This window comes from Curcuma longa, chromosome 15, assembly GCF_044706935.1.
Source record: "Curcuma longa cultivar G26 ecotype Majalengka, Jawa Barat chromosome 15, ITB_CL_G26_1.1, whole genome shotgun sequence".
Classification (NCBI taxonomy): domain Eukaryota; kingdom Viridiplantae; phylum Streptophyta; class Magnoliopsida; order Zingiberales; family Zingiberaceae; genus Curcuma; species Curcuma longa.
The window spans coordinates 4,312,441-4,331,884 of record NC_133875.1 but is presented as its reverse complement, the minus strand read 5'-3'; the positions used below and the strand labels follow the sequence as shown (position 1 = coordinate 4,331,884).

General features: G+C 43.4%; 6 protein-coding genes and 1 non-coding gene across 7 annotated transcripts; 2 read left to right on the top strand and 5 right to left on the bottom strand.

Annotated features, from left to right (window-relative positions):
• Window positions 1–115: 115 nt before the first annotated feature.
• Window positions 116–4,935, bottom strand: LOC141846569 (protein CYPRO4-like). Its single transcript, XM_074734606.1, has 3 exons — window positions 4,853–4,935; window positions 3,069–4,800; window positions 116–539 (listed from the first exon to the last, which is right to left on the bottom strand). Exons 1-3 carry the CDS (start codon window positions 4,933–4,935, stop codon window positions 258–260), a joined length of 2,097 nt encoding a protein of 698 aa, XP_074590707.1. The 3' UTR covers window positions 116–257.
• Window positions 4,936–5,409: 474 nt separating this feature from the next.
• LOC141846131 (cyclic nucleotide-gated ion channel 17-like) lies at window positions 5,410–8,996 on the top strand. Its single transcript, XM_074734126.1, has 7 exons — window positions 5,410–5,683; window positions 5,956–6,457; window positions 6,728–6,931; window positions 7,069–7,379; window positions 7,494–7,605; window positions 7,892–8,128; window positions 8,212–8,996. The coding sequence occupies exons 1-7, from the start codon at window positions 5,625–5,627 to the stop codon at window positions 8,887–8,889; spliced, it is 2,103 nt and encodes a 700-aa protein (XP_074590227.1). The 5' UTR covers window positions 5,410–5,624; the 3' UTR covers window positions 8,890–8,996.
• A 108-nt stretch (window positions 8,997–9,104) lies between these two features.
• LOC141846567 (tetraspanin-8-like) lies at window positions 9,105–10,031 on the bottom strand. The gene is made up of 2 exons (XM_074734601.1): window positions 9,522–10,031; window positions 9,105–9,413 (listed from the first exon to the last, which is right to left on the bottom strand). The coding sequence occupies exons 1-2, from the start codon at window positions 10,029–10,031 to the stop codon at window positions 9,105–9,107; spliced, it is 819 nt and encodes a 272-aa protein (XP_074590702.1).
• A 299-nt stretch (window positions 10,032–10,330) lies between these two features.
• TRNAK-CUU (transfer RNA lysine (anticodon CUU)) lies at window positions 10,331–10,403 on the bottom strand. The gene has a single exon. It is a non-coding gene; the product is annotated as a tRNA-Lys (tRNA).
• Window positions 10,404–10,648: 245 nt separating this feature from the next.
• On the bottom strand, window positions 10,649–15,270 carry LOC141846656 (mitochondrial pyruvate carrier 1-like). The gene is made up of 5 exons (XM_074734698.1): window positions 15,145–15,270; window positions 11,793–11,907; window positions 11,257–11,311; window positions 11,034–11,169; window positions 10,649–10,899 (listed from the first exon to the last, which is right to left on the bottom strand). The coding sequence occupies exons 2-5, from the start codon at window positions 11,883–11,885 to the stop codon at window positions 10,863–10,865; spliced, it is 321 nt and encodes a 106-aa protein (XP_074590799.1). The 5' UTR covers window positions 11,886–11,907; window positions 15,145–15,270; the 3' UTR covers window positions 10,649–10,862.
• Window positions 15,271–15,647: 377 nt separating this feature from the next.
• On the bottom strand, window positions 15,648–16,774 carry LOC141846140 (uncharacterized). The gene has a single exon (XM_074734133.1). It carries the CDS (start codon window positions 16,734–16,736, stop codon window positions 15,777–15,779), a length of 960 nt encoding a protein of 319 aa, XP_074590234.1. The 5' UTR covers window positions 16,737–16,774; the 3' UTR covers window positions 15,648–15,776.
• Window positions 16,775–17,436: 662 nt separating this feature from the next.
• LOC141846138 (RING-H2 finger protein ATL13-like) lies at window positions 17,437–19,166 on the top strand. Its single transcript, XM_074734131.1, has one exon. The coding sequence runs from the start codon at window positions 17,715–17,717 to the stop codon at window positions 19,002–19,004; it is 1,290 nt and encodes a 429-aa protein (XP_074590232.1). The 5' UTR covers window positions 17,437–17,714; the 3' UTR covers window positions 19,005–19,166.
• The last annotated feature ends 278 nt before the right edge of the window (window positions 19,167–19,444 follow it).

Sequence of the window (19,444 nt, the reverse complement as noted above, 5' to 3'; positions counted from 1 at the left end):
AATGCTGACACATCTTTGCTTCAAAAGGTTGTGGTTGTGACTGGCAAAATTTATTATTTTACTGAGAGTGGAGGCTGCAGTGAAAGATAAAAAAAAAAAGGAAAAGTAGAGCTCATTCCCTAAGTTCAGAACTTATCATCAAACCCAAAATTCAAATCATAAAAAGAACTTGATAATCGTAAGCAAACGAGTCATTAGTGTGCAACTAATGCAGCTTCAACAACAGATAGTAATGGAAGTATGTTTGATTAGCAAAGTTATCGCCTACCTGAGATACTGATGGAGCTCACTTTCATGGGCGTCGCGACAACGAGAGGAGCCTCGGGAGAGTTGGACACTGCGAACTTCTCGTGCATAAAGCGACTGTCAACAATGGATTCTTCTTTGGGGACGACCTTGTAACAGTAGCAGCTCTTCAGCCCTTGCTGGTTCTTGTAACATTCGTGGTTGCTGGTTTTCACTTGCTGGAAATCCCAAATGACACTAAATTTACCCACGGTCGCAACCAGATGCCTCTCTTGCTTGCCGTTTTCAGTCACCTGTCGGATGGTGCAACACAAACATGTCAAGCAAAATAGCTGTAGAAATTCAGACTGCATGATAAAGGATAACAATTGAGTTTTCTTTTTGATTTTTCTGTTTTTGAAGAAAATCAAAGCTGAGGTAACAGATTGTATGAGCTTGAAATCCTAATGATAAAATTCAAAGTTCCTTAGCCAGGAGTTTAATAACCCATCCCATCTTGAGCCACAAAAAAAGGAGACAAAGTCAGCTCATTAAGAATGTTGAAGGACACCACTTGATGAAGTTGAATCCTAATATACTACAAACTTATAAATGAGCTCTAATAATGATTAGAAAATAGAACATTTCACAATTAATTCCATTCCAGAGTTCAAGCTAATCCTTCAGTGCCATTAAATTGCTATTGCGCAGACTAATGAATGTTCTAAGATTATACTTAGAACAACTCCAATTTTCACAGGATCAAATTCGAAAGATTGAACAGCCAGAAACTAGCAAATTGCTCTTCTTTGACTAGCTAAAGTTATATATATATAAACTGACTTAGGTATATATGTTGATTAATTGGTTTTTGGTAAAACATGCTCCCTTTTTAACCGTTTAATTTAAAAAACCCTTCCAAAATTTACTATCACTGATTTCCCAATTTGCATGATTTTTACTCAAAATTGGCCTGTTTGAGTCACTTTGCACAAAAAATGTTGAGTTTGGAGCTTGTGATATCTAATGCATAAATATAGCAGAATATCCATGCAAACTTATTTCAAAGTCAGCTTGCAGCATGCTTTTCACTCAAACTTGTTTGAGTTCATTTTTGGCAAAATAATCATTTTGGGGGCTCTCAAATCCTAAAGTGCATAAACATAAGAGTTTGCCTCAATTATGTCCCTCCTACTAATTGGAATAAAAGAAATAGTAAATATGTTCCGTGCAAAATGGGAATGGATAGAGGTTATGAGCTTATATAAACAAGGAATCAACTTGATCATATAGGTTCATTAAATATCACATAAGACAGGAGTAAGCTTATGTACATTCTTATTATGAGAATTGATCATTTGAGCGTATATAAATAGATACTATGCACTATATTCACTTCTTTTGGGGCTTCTAGTGAATTAAGAAAGCTTGATCATACATTATTTTTTATGTATATAACATATCGTCTGGATAATTCAAATCGAAGCAATTTGATGTTTATGATAGGAACAAGATGATCCACAAGCTGATTGATGTGATTTCAACACTAATTTGAGTTGTTTAAGTTCTTTTACACCTTAAATTATTACTTTTGAATCTCCCTAATGAAGTATTAAGAAAAAGAATTAAAGCTTCCATTGGCATGTGGTTTACGCTGAGAGTGAAACAGCAAAAACAATTGAATAGTGTGATTTAGTATACAACAATTAAGGGGTATTATTTGGTAAAAAAAGCAATTAGAGGGGCATGTTCAAGTAAATTGTCCATAAAGAATAAACATAAGAACAACAGGGGAAAGATAAGGGCACATAAATAAGTCAGTTTTAGTTGAGATATCTCAGCAGAAGTGAATTCTATTTCATGGTTATCAATTACCATAAGAAAGAGGAAGTTCTTTGTTCAAACACTAATATCAATGGAAATGCTACCTATGGTTGTAAACATTATTCCACAGAATAATAAAAAATAAAATTTACTATCCATGGAAAAACTTACTAAGATATCACCTACTTCTTCCAAATCCAAATCCAAATCCAAAGATAAATATATCCTGAATTATTAATTATTTTAATGAAAACTCAACTCTAAACTAGATTGAAAAACTAAGCCTGGGGACATGAACTGCAGAGAAAACTAGATAGACAAGGGTAAAACTTATTCTTAGTCTTTGTGTCTCAAAATGCAGGAAAAAAGGGTTAATCTGAATCTATATAAAGTTGGTCAATGAAAAATAACAACAATATTGTAAGCCCACAGAATACCAGCAATCCAAAAGAACAGACATATTGAATGCAACAAGTAGAAAATATTTTCAACTCAATAATGAGAAGATTGGGTTAAACAATTGCACAATTAAAAATTAAACTTTCACATTAATGAAAAATCTCTTGAGAAATCTAGAGCCTCAAATATAAAGCTACGGGTCCACAGGCAAAGATATGCAAAATAAATGCCTTTTAGGCTTTTCTACAAAGCTTCATAAGAAAATACTAAACTCGAAAGTTATGGTTCACAAGGATCATTTTAGAAGATTGATTTCAGTATCTGTTTTTGCCAAAAAAAAAAAAAAACTGGAAAACCAACTAAGATCATTACTAAGAATGTGTCAACAAATAAGGCATCATAGAAACTTTGGTTAATTTACAAATTTAGATACTATATCATTTGAGAATTTTTGTTGCATTATCCAAACTTTCTATGAGACATGACAAAACAAAATGAAGAAATAGCACCAACCAGCATTTTTATCATTCAGATCAATTACTGAGTAGGACAAAATAAGAACAAAAAGAAAAATGCAGTGGAATATTGAGTAAAGGAAAGAAGGATGAAGTCAAGCATACCCATGAGAACTGTCCTCCATGGAATTTATTGTCTTTACCAGCCAGATGAGAATCCAGTGGAGTAAGCTTCAACAATCTTGGAGCAGCAATCCTGTGCCCCATTCTCCCACTAAAACCAGTCTTCTCTTTTCCATCTTTGTCTTTGAAGATTGTGCTTATGAGGATTAAATACGTGTCTGTTGTGCCCAATATCCATTTCCCATCAAAAGTGACATCCACATGAGTGATTGGCGACCCAAGGCCCGGAAATGCAGTCTTTGCCATTCTCATAGAAGTCTTTGAATAAAGTCGTATCTTCCCGTCCAAAGACCCAACAACAATAGAACCATCTCCTGTTGAAGCAAAGCATTGGAAATTTGTTCCCCTAGAGAACTGATGTCCTTGTGTCCACTCTAGAACTGGCGATTCCATGGCATTTGCAAGGTTCTGAACTATACCTCTGCGGTCCCTCATATCCCAACGGCATAGCCTATTATCATCCAACCCCAAGAAGGTTGACTCTGATGGATCTAGCTGAGCTCCCTTGCTGTCATTCGTAATGTCTCTCATAGTAATATCAGTTCCATCCTTCTCAAACTTCCACTCTGTCACGACTTTACCTGTCTCGATATCCAGATGATGAACCCCAGTTGCATGTGGCTTACCAGCTTCCGCAGGGCTCATCAGTAACATATTAGTTTCTGCTCTCATCAAAAGTGCCTTCTTGGGGGTTGAATATGCAACAGCTCGGCCCCCATTACCCGAAATCTTCACAGACACACCCTTGCCATGGACCCCGTGGCTAAAGTTCCTGAGGACCTGAATCCCTGAATTGCTCACCAAAAAACTATTGTCGAGAGCGCCAAGTGCGAGGCTTTGTATCCCTCCTTCATCAGCCTCCTCCTCGAACTCCTCCAGCAGGTCTTGTTTCATCCTGGTTGGAGTAGCCAACCGACCAGGACTCTTTTCGAAGCTTTCGTCTGCATCCGCCCAAATACTGTCATCTTCTTCCTCTGGTTGTGCCCACGCCGTAAAATCCTTCCCAAAAATTTTGGCTTTATTATTCTCGTTCGACTCAAATCCATAAGTGTTCTCAAAGAGGCAGCTTTGGAACCGATTCTGAAACTCCCGGTAACTCTCCGGAGAGGGGAACTTGATCGCCCAGACCCCGTCTGCCACGAAATCAACGCGGCGCTGGTTAGGAAAGGACTTGAGCTGCAAGTTGGGGCCGACCCCGGCGCGGACCTTGGAGCCGATCTGCAGTAACCAAGGCGAGGAAGGACTCTCCTCGCCATCAGATTCATCAGATCCCGAGTCGCGGACGAATTCGTAGGAGGCGAATTTGTCGGAGACGACCCATCGTGCGGCGGGGGAGTTACCGCCGATGTGAAGGTAGAGCTTGACCGCGTTTCTGGAATTAGGCTTCTGGGAGGAGGAAGGGGAGGGGGAAAGGGACGAATTAGAATACTTGAGCTTGAGAGCCTGGAGCTTACGATCGACCTCGTCGATGGATGAGGCGGGAGTTAGGGTTCCTCCAGATCCAGGCGCCGCTTCATCTCGATTTTGCCGCTCCTCTTCCTTCTCGTTTCCTTCTTCTTCTTCTTCTTCCTCCTCTTCCTCTTCCTCGGAATCTGAGAGCTCCAAGTCCTCGCGGCTTTGAGACCCCCCATGGCGATCGAGCAAGCGACCCGATAACAGAAATGCAGCGAGAAATTGAAACAAAGAGATTCGAATTGGTGACGAACAGAATCGGCTTCGATCGGGAACCTAATGCTAACTACCTCTTACCTCTTTAGGACGGTTACCTTACCGGCGGTACGTAGACTCGCCTTTCGTGCGGGCCAGTTTTCCAGTCGTTTACGTAGGGACCCACCACATCCAGCGACATTATCGTCCAATGACATTTCTGGTGAGTCAGCGGGTAACAATTAAAAATAATCTTGATCTGGGACCGTTCAAAATCAACCTCTTCCCTTTTTACATATATAATAAAGTATTATTTAAATTAGCGATAAAGCGCATAACTATGTTTTTAATGAAAATCATAATTCAAATTTAAATTTAAATTTAAATACGCGAGTGCAAAACATCCGCCCGTTTCTGACGTCTGCCCTTCGTCATAACTGCTGCAGCCTAATCGCCAAACGAAGTTTACCTCAAGGCTACATGTGGGGCTCGCGCAGTGAGGGCACCACAGACCGGGTACGAAATCGAGTATTAATCTTTGCGTAGACACAGGATCATTGAAAATATAGAGGGGAAGCTGGGCATCCAACTGTCTCCTTTCCCATTCCGACGCCGCCTCCACGGTTTTCACTTCATATCACGAGATGGAGTTAATAATTCTACCACAGATCTCGATCGAACTGCGAGTTCAATCGGCGATCCCTAATCCTTCCTCCAAGTGGAGGCGACTCCGTCTCTTGCCTCTCTGTCTGCTTCTGGATCGAAGTCGGGAATCCAAAACGATCCCTCTTTGTCCGTTCCTGCGGCCGGATCGAGCTAAAGATCCGCCTCGGTGTCTCCGGAAGTGAAAAGCTAGTTTTTGTTGTCTCCTGTTATTTATTTGCGTGATCCATGTTCGGATCGAGGAGGTTCGACGATGGGATGGAGGTCAGGAAGGAGAGGCCTGTAAGGTCAGTTCACGTGCTTTCTTTTTTGCGCTTGATTTGAGGTGTTTCGAGTAATACGATCCTGATCTTGATTTGATCCTCTAATAACCTGGATGCATTCCGTTTAAATCAGCATCAAGAAGCTACTTTTTGGCTGTTCCTGATGTGTGTTTATATTTCGGTGTTTGTTAGTTGATACTAGCTTCATGATTGGATTTATTTGATTTTGCAAATACTGTGTAGTTAATTTTTAGTTATGTTAGATTGTTAGACTATTTGATTTATTTGGTGCACAGGATCTATACCGATGAAAAACAAAATCAAGCTAAAACTACATTCCAAGGCTTGAAGCCGTGTGTGTATACCTCCAATGGAATTGGTAAAGTCGGCTCCTGGAAGTCCATAGTTTTCGCTGAGGACCATAAGCCGTGGAGGACACACATTCTTGATCCGGGAAGCGACACTGTATTGAACTGGAATCGTGTTTTTCTCATTTCATGCTTGCTTGCACTGTTTATAGATCCATTGTACTTCTATTTGCCGAAGGTCGAGAAGGGCGATAATACCACTTGCATCATGATGGACGACCATGTTAGCATTCCTGTCACAATTTTTAGGACACTTGCTGACCTTTTGTACATAGCACATATTGTGGTGAAGTTTCGAACTGCATATGTGGCTCCAAGCTCGAGAGTCTTTGGCCGAGGGGAGCTTGTTATGGACCCTAAGATGATTGCTAGAAGATATTTGAGATCAGACTTCATTATAGATCTCGCAGCTGCTCTCCCTCTACCACAGGTTAGCCTCACATTTCTTTCGAAATTGATTTTGTAAGATATGGTTTATCTCCTCTTCAAACATACGGTTTGTTATCCTCATAGAGAACTTATAATTTTAATTAAACTGTAGAGAAAATCATATTGATACGATCCTTTACTCTTAATTTGTTCTTCTTAACAATCCCAGACCTCAGTTATCCATTACATGTTTGCAATTGAACATTTTATGCTTATCTATTCTAGTTTTTTTTATTGGAACAATTATGGGAACCATCTTATTTTATTTCAGCTGCTCATTTGGTCGGCAGTGAGGAACTCAAGAGTTGAACATAACAATAATGCTCTCGCACTAATTGTCCTAGTACAGTATATACCAAGGCTTTATCTCATATTTCCTTTAAGTTATCAAATTGTTAAAGCTGATGGTGTTGTCACAAAGACTGCTTGGGCTGGCGCTGCATATAATCTACTTCTCTACATGATCGCTAGTCACGTAAGTAACTGAGCATATTTTTCTGTGAATCAGTCGTCTGTAATTTTGGTTGTAAACCTTAATTCTCTACTTGCTTCAGTTTTCTTTTAAAATTGTCAAATGGTTTCTAATCATGAACTTATAGATCCACATTACAGGTTCTAGGAGCTTCATGGTATCTCCTATCCGTCGAAAGGCAGACTACATGTTGGCGATCAGAATGCAGAAATGAAAATGGAACAACTGGGCCACTATGCAGACCTAAATATTTAAATTGTGCTCAATTAGGTCAAGCAGATCACGAGGCATGGGCTCAGGCTACTCAGGTGTTCAGCAATTGCGACGCTAATAACCCCAACATCACCTTCAACTATGGCATTTTCGAAAATGCATTAACCAATGAAGCTCTCTCGACAGAGTTCATCAGGAAATACTTCTATTGCCTTTGGTGGGGTTTACAGAACCTGAGGTATGTTATAGTAGCTTCCTTCAGTAATACGATTTCCATGTCCATATTGAGTGCCTTGGTGAAACATATTGATCTTTTCATATGCATATATTTATATTCCATTTGTGCTTTCAGTTCGTATGGCCAGACTTTGGAAACAAGCACTTTCATTGGAGAAACTTTGTTTGCTATACTAATTGCTATTCTTGGCTTGGTCTTGTTTGCACACTTGATCGGAAATATGCAGGTACCATCTTAAGGTTCTTTCTTCTGTTCCTTACAAGTATTTACTAAGATGAGTTTTCATTTACAGATTTACATGTAGTTTTTTTAGTGTTCTTCGATGTAAAACTTAGTAGGGAAAGGGAAAAGTAACAGAGGAGGTTGCAAGTGTGAGAAGTAGTTTAAGGGAGGAAGAAAGAGGTAGGACTGGAAGTAGATAGTGAGATGATGATACGAACAATAGTTGGGACAATGGTGGATTTATTCCAAAATGATATTTTAACCAATCAAACTCTTTTCTCATAACGTAGACCTACCTGCAATCAATCACTGTGAGACTGGAAGAATGGAGACTCAAACGCAGAGACACAGAAGAGTGGATGAGGCATCGGCAACTTCCCAAGGATCTCCAAGAAAGGGTTAGACGCTTTGTTCAATACAAGTGGCTTGCTACGCGTGGAGTGGACGAGGAATCCATTCTGCGTGCTTTACCTGCAGACCTTCGGCGAGATATTCAACGCCACCTGTGTTTAGACCTCGTTCGACGGGTATGAAGCTGCATTTCGTTTCCAAGGTTCATAATTGACTTTGCCGGAGCAAAAAAGGGTTGACTTTGGATTGGGAATTGCAGGTTCCTTTCTTCTCGGAGATGGATGATCAACTTCTAGATGCAATTTGCGAGCATCTGGTTTCTTCACTGAGCACAGAAGGCACGTACATCGTTCGGGAGGGAGACCCTGTGACTGAAATGCTTTTCATCATTCGGGGGCGGTTAGAAAGCTCGACGACCAACGGAGGCCGGACGGGCTTCTTCAATACGATCACACTGAGGCGTGGTGATTTCTGCGGCGAAGAACTGCTTTCCTGGGCGCTGCTTCCGAAATCCATGGCGAACTTGCCTTCCTCCACTCGGACCGTAAAAGCGCTCGTCGAAGTCGAGGCCTTCGCGCTGCGGGCAGAGGATCTCAAGTTCGTCGCGAATCAGTTCAGGCGGCTCCACAGCAGGAGGTTGCAGCACACGTTCCGCTTCTATTCGCACCATTGGAGGACATGGGCCGCTTGCTTCATCCAGGCAGCTTGGCATCGCTACAAGAGGAGGAAGATGGCGAGGGATCTGAGCATGAAGGAGTCATTCAACTCGCGGACAAACGATTCGGGTCAGGAGGAAGACGAGAGCAATTCGTATTCAACGAGTTCATCTCGGCCTGTTCCAGCTTCCAAGACCAGGAAGGGCGCCCAGAAGATCAAAGGCATGCCCAATTTACAGAAGCCGAGTGAGCCCGATTTCTCTGCTGAATCTTACGATTGATTCAAACTGTTAAATTGCAGCAATGAAAGTTTCAACCCTGTAAAATATAATACGGATGATGTACTCTTCGTTGAACACTTGCCTAATCTAATTATGAAGTTCTGTAACTATCCTGTGTTCCTCTAATCTTTTATTTCTACAATGCAAGTACACGAACGAACAAATGAATCGAGATATCAAAGATGCAGCCACAGTGTGATTGAACTCGACGATGATCAAGTGTGAGCTCCAGTTACGTGACGCCGGCGTCTGTTGTTGCTCAACGCGCAGCAGGAGAGTGAGTAGATGACGATGACGACGATGAGGAGGACAAGGTTGGCAATGATGAGTTTCTTCCATCCGCGTCGAAGAACTGCGACGACGCCAGCCTTGCACGAGCTGCAAGAGTAGCAGAGCTCGTGCAGGTCGTTGCTCCACGCTAAGCAATCAGGGGCCGACGAAGCCGTTGCAGAATCAGGGATCGTCCATGTTGCGTTGTTCATGTTCTTGAACTTGCAGTACTTCGGGGGCTTGCAGCAACCGGACTGCGAAAGTGAAATCGTTAGAAAATCTTCCTGATGGGAGTTGTGATCGGATTGTTCGACCAAATTTGGTTCCTTTTCGTCCGATAATCAGGAGACGTACGTACGGACCTGCATGGGTGCCAGGTTTTGCCGGAAAAAGAGCCCGGCCATGATTCCGGCGAAGATGCTTCCGCGTCGGCAAAACTTTCCCTCCTTCAAGCACGACGCGATCACCTTCCAGTTCTTCCACTCGTGCACCCACCTCCGCAACCAATGAGAGTAGTGCCCTAGACGGTACTCCTCGTAGCCCTTCCCCGACAGCGCCCGCCCGATGCCCCTGTTGGTCACCACCAGCGCCATCACCGCGAATGCCAACGCCGCCACGATCACCAGGGAGAGCACCGCCAGGTAGGCCCACAGGAAGCCGGAGACGCGGAAGAAGGAGCCGACGAGGCCGAGCAGGGAGGTCACGAACAGGGCAGCGCCCACCGCCAGCAGCGGCAGGTGCAGGAGCCGGCCGCACTCCGACGAGGCCGCCGCGCGGAGGCTTAGCCACAGCGCGGCCCCGATCACCGGGAGCGATAGGAGAAGAGTGAGCGAGTTGAGGACGCCGACCACCGCGTTGCTGATCTTTCTCATTACCACGATGGCGACGGTGGTCTCGGATCAGGTGAGACGGAAGCAGAGGAGAGATGGTGAAGAGGAGGAGGAGGAAGAAATGAAATATGATCCATACAAATTCCATGAAATGTGATCGAAGGGGAAGACAATCCGGAGTTGCTATTATTAGGCGGCTAAAAGATCGTTGACTCAATCTATCGATTCAAACTGTGCGTGATCGAAGAAAAAGGCAGGAACAGTTCTAAGGCATCGCCAGGAAATTGACCGTTTCCGGTAAAAAAATAAACTTTGCAAAAAAAAAAAAATTAATGCAACGTCGCCCACCGTGGGGCTCGAACCCACGACCACAAGGTTAAGAGCCTTGCGCTCTACCAACTGAGCTAGACGGGCTTTGACGTTTTAATTGTTCATATTATAAAATTTATAGATAAAATAAATTAATAATCTATAAACTATTTCACGAGAGTTGTTCGTTCGCACGATACCCATGTTCATTTTAAAAATAATAAATGAATAAGTTCATAAATTATTTACTTTTATATATTTTTTAAAATTATTTGATAAAAATAACTTTTTGCTAGACCATATATACATTTGCATGCATCCACAAAAAATCACAAGGTCTCTTGATGGAATAGGAGAGGAGGGTGAGATCTGAAGACCATTTTCAAGAGACGAACACAATCAGAATCAATTCAAGAATTTACAGAGCATTTAGTGCTCACAATTCCATCCAAATCCAAATGAACGATCATATCAGAGCATTTAGTGCTACAATTTTCCTGTTTTTTTAAGCACCCAATTACACAAATCCCTTTCTTTCTTACTGAAAATCACAAGCAGCTCAGCTCATTTCTGCTCTTCAGGCTCTTTCTTCTCCAGGTATCTGCAACAAAAAAAGCATTTCATCTCAGTTCAATCGATCGTAATGAGCTAGAAAGAGCTGAACAAACATATTTGCTTTTGACAGTATCAATCATGGACAAAAACAATAGGAGGAGAGTTCTAAAACATCCCTACCCTTGAGCTCTTGCCCAGCGAGATAACTGATAGAGCTGAACAGATTCATTCGATGCATGAATTGCAATAAGCAAGTAGTTACGGGGCTGTACCATCCAGGAAAACCTCATGAATAATCCTGAATAGACACACATAACTGCAGCAAAAGTTCTTCATGGTTTTAGGTTCATTCTGAGAATGATCTCAACCTGTAGGAATGTAAAGTTTTTGATCGAAATAAAACCTGCAGTCATGTTCCTCGATATCACCTCGGGAGGCTTCTGAGTGTCTACCATACCCTGAAACAGACCAAAATCATAAAGAAACAAAATAGAAGAGGTTTTCCTCATTCTCTAGGAAAACCTGCTGATGAACAGACTTATAATTGTGCCTTTTTGATTGTGTATTGGAGGTAGATCCACCATGATGAAGATGGTAATCTAATCCAAGATCTGAAGATTTAATCCATAGATCTTTCAAAATGATAACTTCAGGAGTCTCTAGCCTTAAAGTTTTTAAAATACACCACTCTCCTTTGCTTGGTAGTTAAATCTGCTAAAATTGATCAGATTTGTTTTTGAGGTTCTTGAGAATTCAAGGGACTAGAGAACTCTCTCTACGGTATGTCGAATATATCTGAAGTTGCATCTGATGAAAAACGGAGGTCGAGAAAATATTGTGGAGCAGAATTTGTGAATTCATCAACAGGTGACATGGTTACCATCCAGTAAACTCTATATCAGAGAAAACAAAATTAAACATCCAAGCAAGGAAACTTACAGCAATAACAAAACCCAAATTGGAAATTGGACCCCAAAAATGAGTTGTTTTTGGACCCACAGGGCTATTCAGAAATGCTCTGAAGGCTGACATTGCAAGGTTTCAACTTTTCAACCTGAATTTTTATAATCTGAGCATTACAAGGGAGATCAAAATCAAGAAAATTCAGCAAATAAATTCTCATAGAAAGTACCAATTCCATGTATAAATGGAATTAAATAGCCATTCAATGAACAGAAACAATCATTTGGCACCATCTGAAACTAAATGTCCATTTCAGAGATAAATCAACAATAACTACTCATTGCTTAAAGTTCAATGTCAAACTTGCCAGTAGTGCAAGATTAAAGTTAAAAAGGCATGATTTAACTTTGTGTAGATTTAGGGCATATCATTTGCATATGGAAGGACTCAGCATTTCATTGTGATATTGTATCAAGAAAGGATTCATTTAGGTGCTGCAAAACTAAAATCGAAAATAAACTAGATGAAAATACTAAAAAAGTGGCATAAACATACTGTGAACAGCATACTACAATTTAATATCACAAGTACGGATACTAATTCAGCAATGACAATTCATCCATGGAAGGTCATGTATCAGAAGTTCATAATCATATATGCAAAGTCATAAATGCTTTTGAACGGTATGGCCAGTTGATGAACTTTCGATTGAGGACTTGTTGGTCTACTTCGATGTAAAAGTTCTGTCCAAGTGCAGCAACATATATAGGTTAGACACCTCCAGTAGATGGAAAAGGAAAATCCTCTTCAATAAGATTGAAATCATTGAACATGTGGGAGGGAGGGCAGATAAAGATACTGGCTTTACTTCTCCCATCTTCAAAATCAAAGACTTATTCATGGAATCTAGTCTTTCTCTAGAGTCTAGACATAAATTATTTGGGGGTGATACTCCATAATAATTTGCAATTGTCACGGTTGGACCGGTTGAATTAAGCCCCTAAGGAAGGAGATTGGATTTGGTGTTGGGGTCTTGTAAGGTAACACTCGAGAAGTGGAGTCGGAGTCCTACAATGTTCGGGAACCGGATTCAGAATTATAAGGTGCTCGGGAAGCGGAGTCGAAGTCGGAGTTAGAAGGTGCTCGGAAAAATATGTTTAGACCCATAAGGTGTTCGAGAAGCATGTCTAGACCCAGAAAGTATTCGGGAGGCGGGCGCAGAGCCAAATAATACTTGGAAAGAGAAGCATATGTTTCGTTTGGTTCAGGGGGCAATAAAAATTATTGATAATGGTCATTATGGATAGTGATTTTGGGTGATTATTGCTAAACAAAAAGGTAACGATTGTGGTCGACGACCGTTGTGGCCAAAGAAGCGCTCGGCCACCAACGTTCCAAAAGCACTAGGAGCTTCCAAATTTTGTTGTACGCCTCCTCCATGACTGTTCGAGGACGGTCTGAGTTGCCCCTTTGGCCTCCATGACTATTCAAGGACAGTCTGAACCATTGCCCCTTCGGCCTGGTTGAGCGAAGATGGCTCTCCCTAGTGGTCTCCGTGTGCGCACATCCTCAACCCTAGATTCGTTATTGTTAGAATCGATGGAATACACATATCTCCACAGTAGTATGATATTGTCCACTTTTGACCTAAGTCCTTATGATTTTATTTTTGGACTCTACTCAAAATGACTTATACCAATAGAGATATCTTCTATCTTATAAACCAATGATCTTTTCCATGTATTTTCAATGTGGACTTTAATTGTATCCCAACAGTTATCTCCTCGCACACCTGTATTTCGATCGCTCCTGACATTGATACTCGGCATTTCATAGAGGAAATATGAGGCTTTTTGCGAAGGACCAGATGAAATTAAAGGAAGGTCACGTGTCAACAACTTCTTGTGATGGTGTTTGATATTCATTAGGTGGAATCTTGCAACTTATATGTTGTCCAGAACCATAATAACGATGTAGGGGTGACTCACAAAGGAAACATATTATAGTGTAATAACGATGAGTATTGTCGCACTCGAACGGTTGAGCAAGCAGAATAACTTGTAGCTACTGTGCTCGTAGCGACAGAAAAAATGAGATAAATGTTGTAGTTATAAGCTACTGAATCATATGGGATCCCAAATGTATATAGTAATAAAAGAGGTGGGACCCTCATGAAGGTGGGACCCGCTTAATCCAAAGAAAGAAATGACAACATTGTCAAGCACTTCATGCATTCCAAAGTGGAACCGCCCACTGTGAGAGCATCATAGCTCACTTCATGCATTCATCAAAGGTGGGACCCACGTTGAGAAAATCAACAATGTTGTTGAGCACCATGACATTCACCCATGTAAACCGTCCTCTTCTAGGAGCATCCGAACACTAAACTTGAGCATGACAGTGACAATTACAAAGGTGGAAGAAGAACAACGATGATACAAATGCATTTTTTGAGAAAAGGCAAGAGAAGAACAAACAACGATACAAGTGTGACATATAATTTTTAACGTTCTTCTCATAATTATTAGGTAACAACATGTCGACATGAAAAGGTACGTTATTCTATGCAATCTCGTTTACTTGTTATTCTCTCCTTTAAAGTTTGGCTTGAGCATCGAAGGGGTTTTCATCGAGGACCATCTCAGTCCCCGTATAACCTTCTTCTAGTGAGCACAGGATATCAATATCGTGAAAGTCCTTGGCTACAAACATCCAAATTTAGATCGATCTTTAGACACTTAATCGATGACCAGTAAGTGTCTAATAGGGTGAGGCAATTCAATCGAGTGACAAGAAAAAGAATGTTAAAACACAAAGATCAAAAACAGAGAGAATAGAAAGGAAAGTAAAGAGAAAATAATTACTTTATTGATGATTATTTTCGTAGCCTAATAAATCTATTATACAGATTAACTAGATGATATATGAATACTAATATGACAAATATAGTGATGGATAATCTTAATAGTTATAGAAATAATAATAATTATGATATGACTGCAATATTAAATATGTTCAGAGCCAAAGCGTAGGTTTAATTTGGTTTGATTCAAGAGTAATAAAAAGTATCGATAATAGTCGTCATGGATGGAGATTTCAAATGATTATTGTTAAATGAGCTGCCGGAAAAGTTGACTTTGAGCTGCCGTTGACTTTGAGCTGGGGGCTTCCAAAATTTTGGGAAAAAGTGTTCGAGAAGAAAACTAGTCTCCAAATATGAAGCAAGTGTAGGGTTTATAAGATCGACTCATATCCTTACAAAAAATCTCGACTTTCGATCCGAAAACCACATTCAAGCCTATTCTAACTCGATCGCAACGTAAGAACCAGAAATTAACAACTCGAGCGCGACGAAGACGCTAGGTAAGGAGGCGAAGAAAGATCTGACCTCGCTAGGAGCAGAGAGACGGTAAGCTGGAGGACGCGACAGCCAAACGAAGTCAACCTGGAGCTACAGGGCGGCCGCTCACTCCGCAGAGATTGGAGGGGACAGATCGAGATCGACGACTATATTGCACGTGCTTTGCGCGTGTCACGTGATGGCTTTATCCGAGCCAGGCCGCCAGCATTAAACAGGCCATTACGCCGATATTTTTATTAAAATATCGATGCTAACTATTTTTTTTAAATAAGAAATCTAAATTTTCAAAATACATAGTATCTTAATATTTTTTAAAAATATTTAAAAATAAAAAACAAAAGCAAACTGAACTCGGCTTTCAAAATTCTCAGACCCTGGCCCACCCATCCGAATCCACGGGCCACAGCCAATGGAAAAGTTGGGACCCAAATCAAAAGCTTGCACACAAAAAAAGGAAGCGTCGTCTCATGAGTCGTGCCGTGTCGGAGACGGCTCGATGCAAAGCTTCTCGTATGGAAAACGCAAGAACAAAGTTGAATTTTTATAGTTTCATTGGAATTCGATAAGAGTTTGTATCCACAGATCGTTATTTACTTACCGTGATTTCCATATCACACGCTAATCATCGCTCCTCGCGATGTAGATCGATTCCAGCAGTTTCAGATTAATGCTTCGTATTTGATCTTATCGAGTTCCAGTCCATGGCTCTTCCTGCACTCGTCGTAGAACACGGCGTACGCCGCCATGGAGAACATCTCCCACAGCGCGGTCGCTGCCGCCGCCGCCGCCCACAGCAGCATCTGCTTCTCCGGCGGAGGAGGCGGAGGTCCCGGCGGTCCGGCCGAGGCTGTTGCCAGCGCCACCCCTAAGGCCGCCAGGATGCCAAGCTGGACCGACTTCAGCAGCAGCGTGAGCGCCGTCCCCCGCTTTTTGTTCCCGATGAAGAGCTCCACGGACCACGAGAGGGCGCCGATCCCCCAGGTCTCCTCGACGGCCGTCACCACGAGGCTGATCCACCACCGCGTGGAGAGGTAGAGGTAGAGGAGCGCGGCGGGGACCGCCACCGCCCCGGCGACGGCCTCCGCCGCGGCGTCGAGGGCGAGGACGAGGGCGGCGAGGGTGAGGGAGGTGAGGAGCGCGAGGCCGAGGGTGAGGATGAGGACGTAGAGGCGGGTGATTAGAGTTTGGTACCAGCGGCGGGCGATCCGGCGGAGGAGCTGGGAGGGGGAGACGCCGCTGTGGGAGGAGTAGGTGATGGCGAGGGTGTAGAGGACGGCGAGAGTAAGAAGTAGGGAAGCGAGGAAGAAGAGGACGGCGGAGGGGGCGGCGACGCGGGCGATGGCGCGGAGGTCGGCGAGGAGCGCGCGGCGGAGATCGAGGAAGGCGGGCGGAGGGGGGTCGCCGCGGAGGAGCGGGGAGAGGCGAGAGAGGAGGTCGAGCAAGGAAGGGGAAATCGAGTAGGCGGAGAGGAAGAGGAGGGAGGTGGAAAGGATAGTGAGGAGGAGGAGGGGGAGGAGGAGGGAGGGAGCCACCGCAGAGGGGAGGAGGAAGGCTCGCCAGAGGATCTGGATAACCGTGAGGCGATAATCGGAGGAAGAAGCAGCGGTTACGGCGGCCATAGTAGCGGAGGTTGGGAGTGGATCGGAGACGAAGTGGAGGGTGGTGGTGGTGGTGGTGGTGGTGGGAGAGGAAGAGATTAGGTTTTGTCTTCACTCACGTGACAGTTGCGCTGTCGCAGACTTGTGGACACGTGACAGCGACCACCCAACCGCCAAAGAAAGAAGAGAGAAAACGGACCCATTGGACGGACGGAGCGGAATTTATCTTAGCGGCCTCGACCATTTATGAGAAGGTAAATCGGGAAACTACAATTGGTCACGACGCATGTTGTCTGACTTAGTCAGGATTCGAACTCTTACCCTCTTCTGCAACTCTGCTATGTCGTAACCAATTCAACTATGGCCCCAATGGCCCTATCGAATCTGTTTGAGTGTTTTTTTCCGGCTCAATAATCAAGGCTCAAATCTTAATCACCAAGTCCAACTCCAATCACATAACAACAATTAACTCTTCATCATTTCCAAGCTCTCACTACTCCACAGTCCACAAGACCACAGGAGACACAAGGAAGGACATGTTGACCTAGTAAAATAAACGGTTTAGAAGTTCACAGATGATCCATGGAGAAGTGTGTGCTTGCATGCACAATTACAGAACTGATCTTATAGTTCTGTCCTGTTGCGTGGTGCAGGAATTTAATGGCGGCCCTCGAGCCTGCTGCGGGAAAGGCTTCCTGGGAGTCAAATGGAAGAAGAGTTTAAATTAACTTCAGTACTATCTAATGACCTGGGTTATTGTCATTAGGTGCCAAAAAGTATCGAACGCCATTCAATTCAAAGTTCACCAATCTGTCCTCGATATTTATATTATCTGACTCCATCAGCTGTCAAACCCCCATCATTAATTTTTCGGCTCCCTTCATTAAGAATCCCACCTCCCCATCTTCCCTCAATTTGACCTCGCAATTCAATTCCCTTTTTTTCCACTTCTTCCTCCTCTCCACCATCATCTTGCTCGCAGTCACAGGTGCTGAAGAGATGCGTGAGTCAATTCTTTCGACTCCTCCTCTTTCTCTTCATTCAGCGCCTGTCGTCAACATCGAAAACAAGATCAGCCCCAGCGTCTTGCTCATAATCGTGATCCTAGCCATCATCTTCTTCGTCTCCGGCCTCCTCCACCTGCTGGTGAGGTGCTGCCTCGTGAGACCCGTCTCCCGGGAGCCGGAGGAGTACCTTGACGGCGTCACGGCGTTACAGGGCCAGCTCCAGCAGCTGTTCCACCTCCATGACGCGGGGGTGGACCAGGCGTTCATCGACACGCTCCCGGTTTTCCTCTACAAGGCGATCATGGAGCTCAAGGACCCCTTCGACTGCGCGGTCTGCCTCTGCGAGTTCGAGCCCGAGGACAAGCTCAGGCTGCTGCCCAAGTGCAGCCACGCCTTCCACCTCGAGTGCATAGACACCTGGCTCTTGTCCCACTCCACCTGCCCTCTCTGCCGGGGCAGTCTCCTCCACGGCTGCTGCTCCCCTCGCAGCCCCGTGGTCCTTGTTCTTGAGTCAGCAAGCGAGACAGCTTCCGAAAGAAGAGACTCGGTCCCGGCTGACGACGATGATCGCGATGAGGGTGATGCCTCGACGGAGGTTGCCGCCAAGGAAGAGGTGCCCGTCACGATGGCCGTCAAGCTCGGCAAGTTTAAGAGTGTGGATGCTGGTGGTGAAGAAGCCACGAGCAGCACTGTCGATGCCGGTAGTTTAAATCAGAGGAGGTGCTTCTCCATGGGGTCTTATGAGTATGTGATGGATGACACCACAATGCTTCGGGTGCCCATCAAACCTCCAAAGAAGAAACCTTCTGCCAAGAAGCCAGGCCACCGAATCGCGATGTCCGAATGCGATTGCCATTCAACAAGGGAGGGGTTTCGAGGGCTTGCTAGTGCCATACCTCGACGAGAAAGTGATGTCGGTGCCATTACTAGCCGTGGTTTACATCTGAAAGAGAGCTTCTCAGCTTCCAAGATCTGGCTTCAGGCCAAGGAGGAGAAGAGTGACTGCTCTTCCAGGAGGGCCATCTCTTTTCGGTTACCGTTGAATCGATCGGCGAGCGATCAGTTGAAGCTCAAAGCCAATGCCAGCCCTGCCATCACCATCGCTTCAGAGTTCAACGTCTCTTCATGGGGAAAAAGTTCGAGCGAAGTGGATTTGGATGTGGAAGTTGGAAGCTCCAACTACAGTGTAGGCTCTCGGGTTAGCGAGGTTCCTTCATTCGCAAGAAGAACATTGCTTTGGCTAGTAGGAAGGCAAAACAGAGTGGGTAATAATCACCTTTGACATGGATGTTGGTGTTGTCTTAGTATTCATTCATTCAACCGTGGATTTACCTACACATGTTTCTCAGAGAAGACTAAAGCTGATATGTATCTGGAAGTAATGGTGCTTCTGTTGTATTTGTAAATAAAACTAGCTACTTTATCTCCTGCCGAAAATATGATTAGGATGTTGCAAAACCAAACTGAATTCTCACTCTGAAAGGTTTTCCTGTGATACAAACACTCTCATCTAATGACAGACTTCCATATTCTATTTTAGAGAGAAGAAATTAAGATAAATGTAGCTTCCAGTCACTTGAACAAAGTTGCCGACAATTCAAAGAGGTAATAGAAAAAGTAGTTCAAAGAGTAGTTTTGGTATAAATAAATTGGCATGGAATTAATGATGTGGATGGTGAATTCAAATTCAAATGCCTGGCCAGTTTCCTTGTGATGTTTGTT

What these genes read in the sequence shown, in the direction of transcription:
- LOC141846567 (XM_074734601.1), bottom strand. Translation starts at nt 10,031, where the DNA reads ATGAGAAAGATCAGCAACGCGGTGGTCGGCGTCCTCAACTCGCTCACT. An exon ending in AAAACCTGGCACCCATGCAG is followed by an intron (nt 9,414 to 9,521) that starts GTCCGTACGTAC and finishes TCACTTTCGCAG; the next exon opens with TCCGGTTGCTGCAAGCCCCC.
- LOC141846140 (XM_074734133.1), bottom strand. Translation starts at nt 16,736, where the DNA reads ATGGCCGCCGTAACCGCTGCTTCTTCCTCCGATTATCGCCTCACGGTT.
- LOC141846569 (XM_074734606.1), bottom strand. Translation starts at nt 4,935, where the DNA reads ATGTCGCTGGATGTGGTGGGTCCCTACGTAAACGACTGGAAAACTGGC. An exon ending in GTCTACGTACCGCCGGTAAG is followed by an intron (nt 4,801 to 4,852) that starts GTAACCGTCCTA and finishes TCCCGATCGAAG; the next exon opens with CCGATTCTGTTCGTCACCAA. An exon ending in ATGGAGGACAGTTCTCATGG is followed by an intron (nt 540 to 3,068) that starts GTATGCTTGACT and finishes ACCATCCGACAG; the next exon opens with GTGACTGAAAACGGCAAGCA.
- LOC141846656 (XM_074734698.1), bottom strand. Translation starts at nt 11,885, where the DNA reads ATGTCAGCCTTCAGAGCATTTCTGAATAGCCCTGTGGGTCCAAAAACA. An exon ending in ATTTGGGTTTTGTTATTGCT is followed by an intron (nt 11,312 to 11,792) that starts GTAAGTTTCCTT and finishes GGTCTGTTTCAG; the next exon opens with GGTATGGTAGACACTCAGAA. An exon ending in CGCTGGGCAAGAGCTCAAGG is followed by an intron (nt 10,900 to 11,033) that starts GTAGGGATGTTT and finishes TTTTTGTTGCAG; the next exon opens with ATACCTGGAGAAGAAAGAGC.
- LOC141846131 (XM_074734126.1), top strand. Translation starts at nt 5,625, where the DNA reads ATGTTCGGATCGAGGAGGTTCGACGATGGGATGGAGGTCAGGAAGGAG. An exon ending in CTGCTCTCCCTCTACCACAG is followed by an intron (nt 6,458 to 6,727) that starts GTTAGCCTCACA and finishes ATTTTATTTCAG; the next exon opens with CTGCTCATTTGGTCGGCAGT. An exon ending in TGGGGTTTACAGAACCTGAG is followed by an intron (nt 7,380 to 7,493) that starts GTATGTTATAGT and finishes TTGTGCTTTCAG; the next exon opens with TTCGTATGGCCAGACTTTGG.
- LOC141846138 (XM_074734131.1), top strand. Translation starts at nt 17,715, where the DNA reads ATGCGTGAGTCAATTCTTTCGACTCCTCCTCTTTCTCTTCATTCAGCG.